Source organism: Emys orbicularis, chromosome 1 (genome assembly GCF_028017835.1).
Source record: "Emys orbicularis isolate rEmyOrb1 chromosome 1, rEmyOrb1.hap1, whole genome shotgun sequence".
Classification (NCBI taxonomy): domain Eukaryota; kingdom Metazoa; phylum Chordata; order Testudines; family Emydidae; genus Emys; species Emys orbicularis.
In genome coordinates this window covers 34,428,652-34,445,914 of record NC_088683.1, presented here as the reverse complement: position 1 = coordinate 34,445,914, position 17,263 = coordinate 34,428,652, and the positions used below count along the sequence as shown (strand labels likewise).

At 42.9% G+C, this 17,263-nt stretch overlaps 1 protein-coding gene across 1 annotated transcript in view; it reads right to left on the bottom strand.

The window, feature by feature from the left end:
* Window positions 1-10,375, bottom strand: part of TBC1D22A (TBC1 domain family member 22A) — a 456,657-nt gene extending 446,282 nt beyond the window's left edge. The window contains exon 1 of the mRNA XM_065417476.1: window positions 10,128-10,375. Within this exon, the coding sequence (XP_065273548.1) occupies window positions 10,128-10,375 (248 nt within the window). The remainder of the gene's footprint in view (window positions 1-10,127) is intronic.
* Between the last annotated feature and the right edge of the window lie 6,888 nt (window positions 10,376-17,263).

The window sequence follows — 17,263 nt, the reverse complement described above, 5'->3', positions numbered from 1 at the left end:
AGAAACCTACTGACCGCCGTACTTACATACATGCCTCCAGCTTTCATCCAGACTACATCACACAATCCATTGTCTACAGCCAAGCTCTAAGATACAACCGCATTTGCTCCAATCCCTCAGACAGAGGCAAACACCTATAAGATCTCTATCAAGCGTTCTTAAAACTACAATTCCCACCTGGTGAAGTGAAGAAACAGATTGACAGAGCCAGAAGGGTACCCAGAAGTCACCTACTACAGGACAGGTCCAACAAAGTAACAGAACGCCACTAGTCGTCACCTGCAGTCCCCAAATAAAACCTCTCCAGCGCATCATCAAGGATCTACAACCTATTCTGAAGGACGATCCCTCACTCTCACAGACCTTGGGAGACAGGCCAGTCCTTGCTTACAGACAGCCCTTCAACCTGAAGCAAATACCCAACAGCAGCTACACACCACACAACACTAACCCAGGAACCAATCCCTGCAACAAACCCTGATTGCCAACTCTGTCCGCATCTCTATTCAAAGGACACCATCATAGGGCCTAACCACATCAGCCACACCATCAGGGGCTCTTTCACCTGCACATCTACCAATGTGATATATGCCATCATGTGCCAGAAATGCCCCTCTGCCACGTACATTAGCCAAATTGGACAGTCTCTATGCAAAAGAATAAATGGACACGAATCAGACATCAAGAATGATAACATTCAAAAAACAGTCAGAGAACACTTCAATCTCGCTGGACACTCAATAACAGACTTAAAAGTGGCAATTCTTCAACAACAAAACTTCAAAAACAGACTCCAATGAGAAACTGCAGAACTGGAATTAATTTGCAAACTGGACACCATAAAATTAGGCCTGAATGAAGACTGGGAGTGGATGGGTCACTACAAAAAGTAATTTTCCCTCTGCTGATACTCACACCTTCTTGTCAACTGTTGGAAATGGGCCACCTTGATTGCATTGGCTTCGTTAGCACTACAAAAGTAGTTTTCCCTCCCTTGGTATTCACCCCTTCTTGTCAACTATTGAGAATAGGCCACTTCCACCTTAATTGAATTGTCTCGTTAGCACTGACCACTTGGTAAGGCAACTCCCATCTTTTCATGTGCTAGAATATATGTTCTGCTTACTGTATTTTTCACTCCATGCATCTGATGAAGTGGATTTTAGCCCACAAAAGCTTATGCCCAAATAAATTTGTTAGTCTCTAAGGTGCTCCTACGACTCCTTGTTGTTCTTCCCATCACAGGCATCTTCCCTTCATTCATCAAAAATTGTGTGGCCTCAAAGTCTTGCTCAACCAGCGACTGTTCTTAGATGCCCAGGTAGTGGCAGTAGTATGATATGCCCTTTTCTACCTTCTCCTTGCTAGGAATATTCACCCCTTCCTATCAACCAAGAATCTGGTCACCATAATTCATTCAATTATCCCTTTCAGACAGAGATAACCGATACTCACTGATAGTGGGAGGTGGGGGAAAACAATTTAAAGGTTCAGCCATCCCCAGAACAGCTCAAGTCACACACACACACACACAGAGGCAGGCCCCCTCCCCTTACTCTCAGTCTCCCCTCCAGGAAAGCAACGGCCTCTCCCTGCAGCTCCCAGCTGTCGCTCCTGCCTCTCCCTTCGGGATGCAGCTCATGGGCTGTGGCAGCTGCCGTGCAGGGAGGGGCAAGGCTGCACCATGTGACTGATCAGGCCCAGAAAACTTTGGCAGTGGAATGTGGTCCTCTCCCCCAAACCTAGCCTCTGCCTTCAGAGTAGATTACTATAATCCAGTGGATCTGGGGCTGAAGGTCAAAATAATGTAGATGCTTCATTTTTGCAGAGTGTAGCAGTTTGCATTCTCAGCAAGACAGACCATCTCTATATGCAACCTTTCCTATCCAGCCATACAACTATTTCAGCTAGCATCTCAAGTATTGCAGCAGCTTTTTCACTGGTCTTGACAAATACAATCTTCCCCACTGATATCCATTCAGAATGCTGCAGCAAAGATCATTTTCTTAGCCTTTCACATTGGCCATATCACCCCGCTCTTTGCATTCCTTCATTGGCTGCCTCCTCTTCTCTATCATACCAAACACAAGCTATTGGTCTTCACTTTCAAGGCTGTCATGACCTATCCCCACCCTGCCTATCATTTCTCACTCCTGCCTCCAATTGGCCCATCACATCAGCTTCCATCACCCACTTGTTACATTTTCAAACAAACACATTCATGTTTTGTCCCATTCTTTGCCTCATACTTTGAGAAGATCCCCATAAACATCTGAAAAACTAACTAATTATCTTCCTTCAAAACTGTACTTTGCTGTGAAGCCTACAAAAAAAATCTGACAATGGTTAGGCTGTTGGTGTGCAGACCACAACCTATCATGCTAACCGATACTTACGCATTCTCTCTTTGCAATTCCCAATCTGTCTGTATCTGTTATAACTAGTCTTATACACATATTGTTCACTCTTTGGGGAAAGGACTGTATTTTTGACAACACCTAGCACAATAGGGTCCTGGTCTAGGACTGCGACTTCTAGGTGCTACGATATTACTATAATAACTACATCACTCCTGTACTCTGCACTTTTTGTTGGCTCCCAGCCTCATCTTCAAAACCAACAACAACTCAGAGCTCATCGACAGCGTTCAGCTCTCCATCCACAAGTCCTTAAAAGGCTTCTGCCCACGATAGACAAAAATAATGCATTATTAGTCACGGAGGCTTGGCTGTTGGATAAGTACTGTTACTCCTGCAACTGAGAGGGGAAGGGAAAGAATTGTTGCCTCACTGCTCCTTTGGTACAAATGACCAAAATGTGCACAGAGAATAATATTTATTTTGATTCAGTGTTAAGGGTTGGGTAGAAATGGATTTTTTTTTATAACTTGTGTGCAGTGAAAAAAATTTAATACTCTTAACTACTATTTGTTTTCTTGCTCTTAAAAGAAAATCAGTACGATTGGCAGCACTTGTGCTCCATTCATTTTTCTCCACACCAACCTCTTACCATAACTTCTAAGCTAATAGTTTTGTTCATTGCCTGCTGATATTCTGGTCAACAGCAAGAGACACTGCCAAGGTCTGGACTCAGACATTAGATTGAACACCCAGACATGAAAACTAAAAAGAGAGACACATGCAGGCCAGTCCAGTGGAATTAATTGGCAGTGTCCTATCTATGTATTGTGGGTTTCCAATCACAGACTCAATTCAAAGGTTGTTAGGAGCCAGGAATGCAGTATTTAGGGGGCAGATATTCTGTTGACGTAAGCTTTCATAGCTGTACTGAAGTCAATGGAGCAGTGACAAATTCACACCAGCTGCGGCCCTTCCCTTTAGTCCCTGAAAAGGAGGGCTTGACATCATTCAGCAAAGTACTATGAACCATCAAGAAATCATGCTGACAGACTCCAAACACCTAGGAACTGAAAAATAATGTAAAATAAAGCATGAAGAAGAGAAGGACCCCCAGGGTTCCTCTTACAAAAAACAACAAAAAAACAGAGTTCAACAGTGGTAAACAGTCAGTAGGTCCTGTACATCTTCTGAAGGGTAGTGTGTACTCTAATAATGATTGGATCTACAGATAAGCTTAGTATGGAATTATATTGAGCCTTCATACATTAAAGTACAAACAGTATGATGGCAATATGCTCCACCTAGAATGAATACAAGCATGCACATGGCAATTAGTAAAGGCATTCTCCCATTTGAATGATCATGGTGCCTTTTGGGCCCTCAGAAAAATACCATGTTTGTGGCTACAGCTGGTGAAGAAAGAATTGTTCAGGGTTCACTTATTTCCCTGACAAGACAAGACACGAGTTTTCAAGTTCTTTAACACTGTGAATGGCTTTCCTTCTCATCCCCAAGCAGATGGATCACCTCCCCTTTTATTATGTGATATCCCTGTGACAGTTATGGTAATTGTTTGCATGGACAAGGAATAATTAGTTAAAAGCACATTAAATATATTTTCCAATGAAATTTAATAGTAGAAAAAACAGAACTAGTAGCATGTGACCTCCAAGATCTGTGCACCTAGAACCCCATAAACTCCCAGTAGGTCACAGATCAATTTGGAACACAGGAATTGCTGGATGCCCAAGTTCCATCTATCTAGCATTCCATTTCCAACGGTGACCAGCACTTGATAGTTCAGAAGATGCAAGAAACCATCTAACGTCCTCTGGTAATGAGTTCCACAGCCAAAGTATGAATTGTATTAAGAAGTATTTTCTTTATTCAATTTTAAATTAGACACCTTTCAATTTCATTAAATTATCCCCTTGTTCTGCTGCTGTCAGGAAGGGAGAACTGATGCGCCTATTCTGCCTTCTCTATACAATTCTTTATTTTGTACTTTTATCATGTCCCCTCTGATTCACCTCCTTGAGAAGACTGCAATTGTTTACCTAAGCAATCTCTCCTTGTATGAGAGTTTTTCCATACCCATAATCATTCTCATCACCCTTCTTTGGGTCCCTCTAATTCTACAGTATCTTTTTTGAAATGTGGTGATGAAGCTGAAAACAATTTAAGCCAAATTAGCTGAGAGAAAAAAATTAAACAGAAAAATGTGAATTTTTCAAATAAATGAAAACAAAACAAAACAAAATAAAATAAACAAAAGGAGGGGGAAAGCTGATAGCAAGGAATATAAATTAGAAACTAGGAATTACAGAAAACTGATAAGGAAAGCAAAAGGACACAAGGCGGAATCTATGTTCAGCAGAGTTAAGGCCAATAAGAAGGAGTTTGGTGTATTAAGAACAAAAAAGGATCCTGCCAATGGTACTGTTTCATGATTAGATAGAAGTTGTAGGATTATCAATGACAATGCACAAAAGGCAAAAGCATTTAATAAATATTTCCTGTTTTGTATTGGGCACAAGACAGAGGATATATTCACATATGAGGATTATGATGAAAAAGAAGAAATACTTTCTACTCTAATAGTAACTCAGGAGGAGGTTAAACCAAAGCTACTGAAATTAGACATTTTAAAAATCAGAATCATCAATAGACCAGAGGGGACCACTGTGATCATCTAATCTGACTTCCTCCATAACACAGGCCTAGGGTTGTGTAGTTAATCAGTCCAAAAATCATTAGTTAACTTACTGATCAACTATTTGAAAGCACTAGTTTACTAGAAAAACAACAAAACAAGAGTGTAAAACTTTATGGTCTCCAATAGGTTTAGCTTTCTATAGATACCTATGCCTAATTACAAAAATAAATAATGTATCTTAACTGAGTTATTTTAACTCAGAAAAATGCAGAATAAAATTAAATGAAGTTGTATAAAAAAAGGAAAATGGCACCATGATGCAATCAGAAAGTTAGGTTACCACCTACATAAGGGCATTCTTGCAGGAACATTTGACAATATTTCACCACAATCAAATAATAAGCAGTCAATTGACCCGCTTGCTAAGCCTACTGACAGGCCGTAGAATTTCTCTGAATTAATTCCTATTTGAATTAGAGCCTCTTGGAAAAAATCCAATCTGCATTTCAAAGATTTCCAGTGATGGAAAATCTACTACATCCCTTGGTAAGTTGTTCCAATGGTAACTACATTCTCTGTTAAATATGTTGTGCCTTATTTATAGTCTCAATTTGTCTAACGTCACCTTTCAGCCACTGGATCTGGTTATACCTTTACCTGTTAGACTGAACAGCCCTTTATTAAATTTTTGTTCCCCATATAGCTACTTACAAAGTGTAATCAAGTCATCCCTTTTTGTTAAATAGATTGAGCTCCTGGAATCTATCACTATAAGGCATGCTTTATAATCCTTTAATCCTTCTCGTGGCTCTTCTCTGAACTTTCTCCAACATGTCAACACACTTCTTGAATTATGGACACCAGAACTGGACACTGTATTCCAGGAGCACTTGCACCACTGCCAAATAGAAAGGTATACAACTCAATCCAGAGTTTTAAAATAACTGGCTGAAGACCACTAATGTTTATTTTTAATAAGTTTTAGAACACTGGAGAAGTTCCAAAGTACTGAAAGAAGGATAAGGTTGTGCCAATATTTTAAAAGTTAAGAATGAACTGGTAATTATAGGACTGTCGGCCTGATATCAATCCCAGGCAAAACAAGGTGGATAAAAATCAATTGTTAAAAAAAAAAAAATCAATGTTTTTTTTAATTTACATTAAATACAGGGTTTTTTTAATAAACTAATTTAAAATTAAATTTGAAATTGACAACCTGTTAAGGCCTAAACTTACTGTAATCTGTTAAAATCATTGAAATTAAATACAAAAATAATATTAAACACTACATGTTTGCAACCAAGTTTTAAAGAAAATCAAAGCACTGAATTTGTGAAAGTAACTGGCTAAGCACCTGGAACCAGAATTTGTTGAAGTACTAAACCAGATTTTAACAGCTGTAGTCTCTTCTGCAAGTGCAGAGGAAATATTTTCATTTCAGTTTATTCAACTAGTTCAGTACAATGACTAGTGCAGTTCAAAGTTAAGAAACCAACTGGGAGCTGAAAAAGCAGGAAAGCTTGTTATCCTCTTCCCATCTCTAGATGTGAGAGAATGACATCTAAAATCTTGAAGTACATGGTAACCAGAAACTACCAATTCAGTTCACTAACTACAGATAACACTTCCTTGTTTAGTAAACCAATTGGTTTTAATTGCAAAACAGGTTTTGATACATATTTTAAAAAAAAAAAGTTTATCCAGCACACTTAAGGTAGGTGTTTTTTTAAAAGCTGGTTTTGTGCAGCACTGACCCCGGAGTGCCCGAGGGGCTGGTTTTGTTCAACATCTTTATTAATGATCTGGGTGATGGGATTAATTGCTCCCTCAGCAAGTTTGCAGATGACACTAAGACGGGGGGAGAGGTAGATATGCTGGAGGGTAGAGATAGGCTCCAGAGTGACCTAGACAAATTGGAGGATCAGGCCAAAAGAAATCTGATGAGATTCAACAAGGACAAGTGCAGAGTTCTGCACTTAGGAAGGAAGAATCCCATGCACTGCTACAGGCTGGGGACCGAATGGCTAAGCAGCAGTTCTGCAGAAAAGGACCTGGGGATTACAGTGGACGAGAAGCTGGATAGGAGTCAGCAGTGTGCCCTCGTTGCCAAGAAGGCCAACAGCATATTGGTAGGAGCATTGCCAGCAGATCGAGGGAAGTGATTATTCCCCTCTATTCGACGCTGGTGAGACCACACCTGGAGTATTGCATCCAGTTTTGGTTCCCCCACTACAGAAGGGATGTGGACAAATTGGAGACAGTCCAACAGAAGGCAATGGAAATGATAAGGGGGCTGGGGCACATGACTTACGAGGAGAGGCTGAGGGAACTGGGCTTATTTAGTCTGCAGAATAGAAGAGTGAGGGGAGATTTGATAGCAGTCTTCAACTACCTGAAGGGGGGTTCCATAGAGGATGGAGCTAGGTTGTTCTCAGTGGTGGCAGATGACAGAACAAGAAGCAATGGTCTCAAGTTGCAGCGGGGGAGGTCTAGGTTGGATATTAGGAAACACCATTTCTTTAGGAGGGTGGTGAAGCACTGGAACGGGTTACCTAGGGAGGTGGTGGAATCTCTATCCTTAGAGGTTTTTAAGGCCCGGCTTGGCTGGGATGATTTAGCTGGTGTTGGTCCTGCTTTGAGCAGGGCATTGGACTAGATGACCTCCTGAGGTCTCTTCCAACCCTAATATTCTATGATTCTATAATTGAATATTTATCCAAATAGACAAACCATTAGTAAAAATTAATCTAGTAAAAAAAATGCATCACTATTTTCTAACATAATAGAAAATGTAAAAATTAAGAATCTGAATAAATGTAAGTTAAGCTATACTATTGCTTAAATACATGTGTATAGATATAGTGTATCCTCCTGGTTAGCAAAAAGCAGCACCAATTTAGTAAAGGCTATATTTAACATGTTTTAATGGTTATCATCCAATGAGTGTCAGCCTTTATTTAAGAAAATAACTAAAAAGTACAAATGTAAAACACAATTAAAGTTGATGATTTAAATCAAGGTTTTTTGCTTGCTGATTTAAACCATGATTAAAAATTGGTGTTTAAATTGCTTTGATTTAAAAATCAAGCCACCCTGAACTAACAGAGAGGAAATATAATTAATGCCAATCAACAGGGTTTTATGGAAAATAGATCTTGTCAAACTAATCTCATATCTTTTTTGATTAGATTACAATTTAGTGTTGACATAATATACAGAGGCTGTGTCTACACTACAGTGGTGCAGCTGCATAGACACTAAACCTTCCATTACTATAGTAAATCAACCTTGCCGAGAAGCAGTAGCTTGGTCAACAGAATTCTTTTTCTACCTAATGCTGTCTACACTGGGACATAGGTCATCTTAACTACATCTCTCAGAGACATGAATTTTTCCACACCCCCTCAGCAATGTAGCTGGCTCGACCCAACTTTCTAGTGTAGACCAGCCCTTAGACCAGTGGTTCTCAAACTTTTGTACTGGTGACCCCTTTCACATAGCAAGCCTCTGAGTGTGATGCCCCCTTATGAATATATAAAAAACTGTTTTTAATTTAACACCATTATAAATGTTGGAGGTGAAGCAGAGTTTGGGGTGGAGGCTGTCAGCTCGCAATCCCCCATGTAGTAACCTCACGACCCCCTGAGGGGTCCCGACCCCTAGTTTGAGAACCCCTGCCTTAGACTTCTGTAAGACATTTTATTTGACGTTTTTCTAAAAGTTATGCTCTAGTTCAAAGAGGAATTAATTCAAGTAAATCCTATGGGCTAATATATGCAGGAGATCAGACTAGATGATCACAGTAGTCTCTGCTGTTTCTACAATCTATGAATTACTGCACACAGTGTAATGAATCATATCAACTAGTTCTCCTCTGTTCACTACTTGATTGACACACACAAAGATTTCTAACTGAAACCTACTGAGATGAGCTGCTCAAGTACCTGAATGATTTGGCACATAAAAATTCCAATTGTTAGTTCAACAACAAGAAAAGCTACAGAGAAGAATTGAAAGACATCCTGGCACACTTGACAGCAAGGAGCAAAGAACTCTTTGCTATGGCTACCACCCAAACTGAAATTGACAAGAATCTGTTCAAAGAGACAAGGTGGGGGAAATCATATTTTTTATTGGACTAACTTCTGTTGATGAGAGAGACACACTTTCTAGCTTACAAACAGCTCTTCTTCAGGTCTGGGAAACTTAGGCCTAGTCTACACTGCGGGTGGGAAATTGATCTAAGTTACGCAACTTCAGCTATGTGAATAACGTAGCTGAAGTCGACGTACTTAGATCTACTTACCGCAGTGTCTTCACTATGATGGGGGAACGTCAGCAGTCGCCCTATCGACTCCGGCTACACTTCGAGAATGCTCGATTTATCACGTCTTCACTAGACGTGCTAAAATCAACCCCCGCTGGATCAATCGCTCCGGAGGTAAGTGTAGACATGCCCTTATTCAGAGTGTCAAAGAAAAGGGTGGGCATGGCTGCAACACTGCATACCTTGAAATATGTGTTATCTACTTATGCTAAACAATCTGTTCCACCTCCTATTTAACTGTGACATTCTGAGCAAGTTTCCCAGAGCAAAAGAAAAGCTCTGTGTAAGCTCCAAAGCTTGTCTCTCTCACCAACATAAGCTAGTCCAATAAAATATATTACCTGGCTCACCCACATCCTTCAAGGCACAGGGAGCATAGAAGTCAAGTATTTTTGGTTTACTGTACATCACTCAAGCCAAGCAGCAGAGGACAGCGCTCATGCTCTACAGCTGTCCCTTACAAGAGCACAGTGCAACTTCCAGAGGCTAGTCAATTTCACGGCTGTTGCTACAACTGCTGTCAAACGTTAGCTGTTCTCCACCCCTGTGTGCTACAGCGCCGGACGCCAGACCCTCCTCCCGAGGCCACGGGGGCGCGGTGCAGAGCCGCCCTCAGCACCGGGTGAAGGGACCATCCTGCCCCTAACATACACCCCACGCTGACAAGTGACCCCGCCGCCTTCCAGCACCCCCAACCCGCCACTAACCCCACATAGCCCGGACGGAGCCAGCCGCCCCATTGCCACCCTCCCTTCCAACAGGCCAGCCTCCTTCACACACTCACCTCCCCGGCACCTTCGAGCCGCTCCGCTTCCAGAACTGCTTCCTGCCTCCGTCGTTCGCCATGGCTCCCGTCACCTCATCCCCTTCGCCGGAGCGCGGCACCTCCCTCCGTCCGCCTGCTCGGTTCCCCACGGCACAGCCCACTCTGCCCGACCCTATTTCTGGGAGTTTACTCCATCCCAACCGCTTCCCATTTACTAGGCACAGAGCGCTGCCATATTGACACCGGGCAAAAAGCTCTACCCCCATTGGCCGGCGGTGTCCCGCACCAATCAGAAGTAAGTTTACTGACGGCTGGGTCAGAGTCACCCAATCAGTGCCGCGCGAGTCGGGGTCTGGCGACTGGGAGCAGCTGGCAAAGGGAGGTGGGGAGCGAGAGCCAGAGCAGCCCCGGCCCCGCCTGTCGCCACGCCCCCTCCCTAAAGTCCCGCCCACCTGCCAACCGTGGTTTTCCTCCCTTAATGTCTCGCAACTCCCTTCTCGCTGTCCCCTCTCATGTGTGCGGGGGGGCTCTGCTGTATAGATAGTCTCCAGGGGCACTGTACAGACAGACTCGGGGGTGAGGAGGGTGCTTTACAGACGGTCTCCAGGGGACGCGTTGGTCTAGCCTACCAGGACCTTTCCCCTCCACCATTTGGGGCGGGTTAGGGTGCTAACACTAGGGTTACCAGATAGCAACTGTGAAAAAAATGGGACAGGGGGTGGGGGATAATGGGCACCTATATAAGAAAAAGTCCCAAAAAATTAAGTTGACTTAAGTCAAGATATAGCCACCACCATAATTAAATTGATTTTTCATGTTGATGCTACGCTCCTGTCAGCGGTGCGTATCCTCTCCAGGAGCACTACCACCGATTTAGCTGACAGTGTGAGACACAAACAGCCCGGCGCTGTCAGCCCCTGCGGCAGGGCTGTGCCTGTCAGCCTGGTGAGGCTCCGGCCTGTCAGCCCTGGAGGTGGGGCTCTGGGCTATCAGCCCTGGCGGTGAGGATCCAGCTGCCAGGGGCTGACAGCCAGAACTGTCAACACAGTGTCTACACTGACGCTGCATCAATCTCAGTACATCGGCCTAAGCGCTATGCTATGGCTCTTACAGAGGTGGAGTTATTAAGTCAGTGTAGAGGGCGACTTACATTGGCGGGAGCAACAATGTAGTGTAAATGGTTACAGAATTAGGTAGCCATAGCTACATTGCTCTGAACTGTGAAAAATTTCACACCATCTACAATGTAGTTGGGTCAACCTACCCTCATTGTGGATGGAAGAATTCTTCCATTGACCTACCTCGCACCTCTCAAAGGGGTGACTTTACTACAATGACAGAAAAACCCCTTCCGTCACCATAGTGTGTACACCACAGTGCTACAGCAGCATAACTGCAGCTGCAGCGCTTGTAGACCCTTATTGACAATGACAGCCCATCCCCCATCTCTCTCTCTCTCTCTGGTCTTGTCTACACTACAAAGTTATGTTGACCTAACTTATATTGGCATACAGCCACTGCAGTTATTAAATTGCTTGTGTGTGTACACTTGACTCCTTGTGTCAGTGGTGTGCGTATTCACCAGGAGCTCTTGTACTGACTGTATTGTCAGTGTGGGGCATTGTGGGATGGCTCCTGAAGGCCAGTAACAGTCGATATAAGCAACACAGTATCTCCACTGACACTGCATCGACCTAATTACATCGACCATGACTCTATGGCACTCAGGGAGGTGCCATTACTAAATCAGCATAGAGAGGCATTTAGGTCGGTGTGAGCCAAATTTAAGTGAAGACACTTCCACAGCTAGGCTGACACAAAGCAGTTTACATTGACCTAGCTGTGTAGAGAACACCAGGCCTCTCTCTCTCCAGCCTACGCTCCCCCTCACATTAATCATTTTACCCTAGGAAAGCTGCAGTTTCAGCTAGACCAGCTGAACAGTTATCTGTTTATTTACCATGTATTTGCACTCCATTAATGGTTGGGTTTTATAAGATGGGGAATATAACAAAAAAATGACCTTATGGCTAAGCCACTGCAATTGGATTTAAGAAATCTGGGTTGATGTCCCACTCCTGTCACAGGCTTCTTGTGTGACCTGGGGCAAGTTACTTTATTTGTTTGTGCCTCAGTCCCATCAGGAAATACTGTATTTCTTTTCTATCACCTGCTAGTCTGTAAACTCTTTGGGGCAGGAACTGTCTCTTGGTATGGGTATGTACAATACTTAACAGAATGTGACTTCAATCTCTGCTGAGGAGTCTAGCCACCACAAAGAATTTTATATTGCACTTCTATGAGATTTTTAACAATGGCAATTTCACATGAAGTAACTAATTTATTTTTTCCAGAATAGTTTTATTTAGATGGGGAGGGTGTTGGTTGGTTAGTTAGTTTTTGTTTTGGTTTGTTTGATTGCTAACTCCATATTCCCTCTCCATTGAATTGGTCTAAATAAAGTATGATCTAATTTAGTCTGCATCCTAACAATCATTTCTGAAGGCATACCTTCTAATTTGAAAGGAAGGATCCCATGATGAAGATTGTGGAAGATATGAGGACAGATTTTGACCAGAGTAACTGATACAGTTTTGAAACAAAATTCTATTATAAGGTAGCTTTTCCAGTTTGTAATTCTTCCCTATTTCTTAAAACCTCAGAGCAAAATTACCTATCAGGTTATTCTTTTATAGGAAATACTTCCAAAGGTAGGTACCTGCTTTTTCGTGGTAATTATGTGGTGCTTATCACCTCTTAAAGTTAGGCACAAGGCCATGGATCCACAAAGGGACTTAAGTGTTGCACTACCTAACTTTTAGGTGCCTAAGAACTCACAGAAACAACAGTGGGATCCACAAAGCCTGAGTTAGGCTCCCTATACAATACATGGGGAGAGATAGGCTTCTAATAATGTGATCCACAAAAGCGAGAAGGGTAGGCTTAGGCTAGGGACCTGCCTAAGCTAGCCAATGGGAGATGCCAATGACAGGGGTGTGACCTAAGCCCTGCCCCTTTCTTGGAATGAGGCACCTAAGTCTGGGTGCCTAAATTCTGCTCTCTGTCCATAGCTGTGAACCCCGCTCCTGGAGTCAGGTGGCTTTGGCATCTAAGCTATTCTTGCAAGAGTGAATTAGGTGCCTGTCTAACTCCACACAAAATAGCCAGAGGAGGAGGTGGTGCTACATTCCTTATAACTTTTAGCCCAGTGATTAGAGCACTCATCTGGGATGTGGGAGACTCTGGTTCAATTTCCCCCTCTGCCTGACAGAAAAAAGGTCTTTCAAGCCTCTTAGGAGAGTGCTTGACCCACTGGGCTAGAGAATATTTTGATGGGGGTTTCCCTCAGTCTCTCCTGTTGAAACAGTTCCACTTTGGATATATAATTAGGGAGTTATGAGAGCAAGGGTACTGGAGTCGGCAGGAGTTAATTGGAACTGGAGCAGCAAAACAAAGAAAACAAATGCCTCATGTTCCAGCTTTGTGGGTGAGAGAACTATAAGTGAAGATTATAATGCCGGACACTGACGGCCTTAAGCCAACTGCCTCAGGAATCTGCCAAGAACTTTGCTGAAAATATGTTCCTCATCTTAGCAACGGAGCTAAAACTTATCACACATCTGCTCATCTTTATTCGAAAGAAGCTCCTTCTGATCTGACAGCTCAGGCATTGTCAGTTTCATCCAGAACAATTTACAAACTTGGGACGTAATCCTGTAAACCCTTAATCATTTGATCAATCCCATTGAAGACAATGGGACTATTTGCATGACTATGGACCAATTTTCTGGTAAGAGTTTCAGGAGTCCATACCTATAAAGGAAGTTGAATCCCCCCATTTGAAATGCAGTGTTTGAGAACAATACCATAATGCAGTTTATGATACAGTTCTACTTAAAATTTGTCTTTTAATAAGTCATACATATGCAGAAATGGCTCTGTGATGGGTTTGGTCACAGAGACCCCCTGGGGACTGTCACCTGACATGCTGAAACTACCTCTGAGCCTGTTTTTCCTGTCAGCTTGGGACTCGAGAACCCTGTCTTGTTGAGCCAGACACGCAAGCCTGCTGCAACACAGACCCAGGGTCTGAACCACGTCCCCAAAGCTGCAGGCTTTAGCTGAAAACCACTCAGCAGGTACTCCTGTCTCCAGCACCCAGACACCCAGCTCCTAATAGGATCCAAACCCCAAATAAATCTGTTTTACTCTGTATAAAGCTTATACAGGGTAAACTCATAAAATGTCCGCCCTCTATAACACTGATCGAGAGAGATGCACAGCTGTTTGATCCCCCAGGTATTAATCACTTACTCTGGGTTCAATAATAAACAAAAGTGATTTTATTAAGAATAAAAAGTAGGATTTAAGTGGTTCCAAATAATAACAGACAGAACAAGGTAAGTTACCAAGCAAAATAAAAGAAAATATGCAAGGCTAACTTAATACACTGAGGGTCTAGTTACAAATTCTTGCCTCAGAGATTCACCATGTGGGTTGGGGAACAGCCCAGAGACCTTCCCCTCTGGAAGAACCCACAGTCCAGGTCAATTGGGAGGTTTGGGGGGAACCCGGGCCCGCCCTCTACTCCGGGTTCCAGCCCAGGGCCCTGTGGACTGCAGCTGTCTATAGTGCCTCCTGTAACAGCTGCATGACAGCTACAACTCCCTGGGCTACTTCCCCATGGCCTCCTCCAAACACCTTCCTTATTCTCACCACAGGACCTTCCTCCTGGTGTCTGATAACGCTTATGCTCCTCAGTCCTCCAGCAGCACACCCTCTCACTCTCAGCTCCTTGCGCCTCTTGCTCCAAGCTCCTCACACTCACACCACAAACTGAAGTGAGCTCCTTTTAAAACCCAGGTGCCCTGATTAGCCTGCCTTAATTGATTCTAGCAGGTTCCTAATTACTCTAGTGCAGCCCCTGCTATGGTCACTCAGGGAACAGAAAACTACTCATCCAGTGACCAGTATATTTGCCCTCTACCAGACTCCTGTACCCCACTGGTCTGGGTCTGTCACAGTCTTCACAACATTTTTTTAAGACTCTGTAAAAACTAAAAATTGTAGGTGCATGGGAGAAGTAAGTGCAAGGAAAAATGATCTTGTAGAGTTTTGATCTGCAAGTACTAGGCTGAAAATTCCTGGAAAGCAGATAGAACCTTTCCATTTCTTAGGCTAGGTCTACACTACAGCGGGGGGTCGACCTAAGATACGCAACTTCAGCTACGTGAATAGCGTAGCTGAAGTGGCGTATTTTAGGTCGACTTACCTGGCTGTGAGGACGGCGGCAAGTCGACCGCTGCCGCGCCGCCGTCGACTCCGCTACCGCCTCTTGCCGCGGTGGATTTCCGGAGTCGACGGTAGAGCCATCAGGGATCGATTTTATCGCGTCTTCACTAGACGCGATAAGTCGATCCCCGATAGACCGATTGCTACCCGCCGATCCGGCAGGTAGTGAAGACGTGCCCTTAGAGATGTGGAGCTGGTTATATTCTTCATTTGAAATTCTTGGACATTGTCCAGTACATTTCAGTGCAACTTTATTTTGTCTGGTACTAATTTCTGTAATTCCAGTCTGATAGGATGAAAATGGTATCTTCTATGGAGTAAATTCATAATGCTATGAAGTATTAGTAAATGTTAGTGTGACGGGTTGGATCACAGAAACCCCCTTGGGAGCTGCCACCTGATGTGCCAAGACTACCCCTGCTTCTGTTTTCCCTGCCAGCTCAGGACTCCAGCACCCTGTCTTGCTGAGCCAGACACTCCAATCTGCTGCAACACAGACCCAGGGTCTGAATCACTCGTCCCAAAGCTGCAAGTTTACCTAAAAACAGCTCACAGGAGTGTGCTTGTCTTTAGCACTCAGATGCCCAACTCCCAATGGGGTCTAAACCCAGATAAATCCGTTTTACCCTGCATAAAGCTTATGTAGGGCAAACTCATAAATTGTTCGCCCTCTATAACACTGATAGAGAGATATGCACAGTTGTTTGCTCCCTCAGGTATTAATACATACTCTGAGTAAATTACTAGATAAAAAGTGATTTTATTAAATACAGACAGTAGGATTTAAGTGGTTCCAAGTAGTAACAGACAGAACAAAGTAAGTCACCAAGCAAAATAAAATAAAATGCGCAAATCTATGTCTAATCAAACTAAATACAGATAATCTCACCCTCAGAGATGCTTCAGTAAATTTTTCTCAGACTGGACACCTTCCAGGCCTGGGCACAATTCTTTCCCCTGGTACAGCTCTTGTTCCAGCTCAGGTGGTAGCTAGGGGATTCTTCATGATGGCTCCTCTCTCCCTCTCTTCTGTTCCATCCCTTTATATATCTTTTGCATAAGGCGGGAACTCTTTGTCCCTCTGGGTTTCCACCCCCCCTCACTGGAAAAGCACCAGGTTAAAGATGGATTCCAGTTCAGGTGACATGATCACATGTCACTGCAAGACTTCATTACTTACTTGCCAGCACACACATATACAGGAAGACTAACAGGTAAACACAACCATCTGCAGACAATGGTCCTTGTTAATGGGAGTCATCAAGATTCCAAACCATCATTAATGGCCCACACTTTACATAATTACAATAGGCCCTCAGAGTTACATTTTATATTTCTAGTTTTAGATACAAGAGTGGTACATTTATACAAATCAGATGATCATACTCAGTAGATTATAAGCTTTGTAATGATACCTTACAAGAGACCTTTTGCATGAAGCATATCCCAGTTACGTTATATTCACTTATTACCGTATTTTCTCTAAAACTATCCCAGTTACATTATATTGACTTATTATCAAGTTTTTAGAAAACCATATAGACTGCACAACGTCACAGTTAGCATTTTTGTTTTTATTGGTTTTGCTATCTGTTTAGTGTTGAAAAATCTCTGGAGTTTTCTTTTAATAAAGGTCAGAAACGGCACTCCCAGAATACAAGGAAATTCCATAGCTTTTATTTGGTACATTTTCCTTCAGCATTATCTTTAAGACCTTATCTAGCAGAAATTCATCGCTGTAAACTATTGGTTCAAGATGCTTCATAGGCCTCTTGGGCAGTGCCCCTTTTAAGGTCCTCTGGGCCATTTCTGCAGTTCTTACTCAGCCTAAACTCCCATTGGTATCGGACTCAAAATTGTTC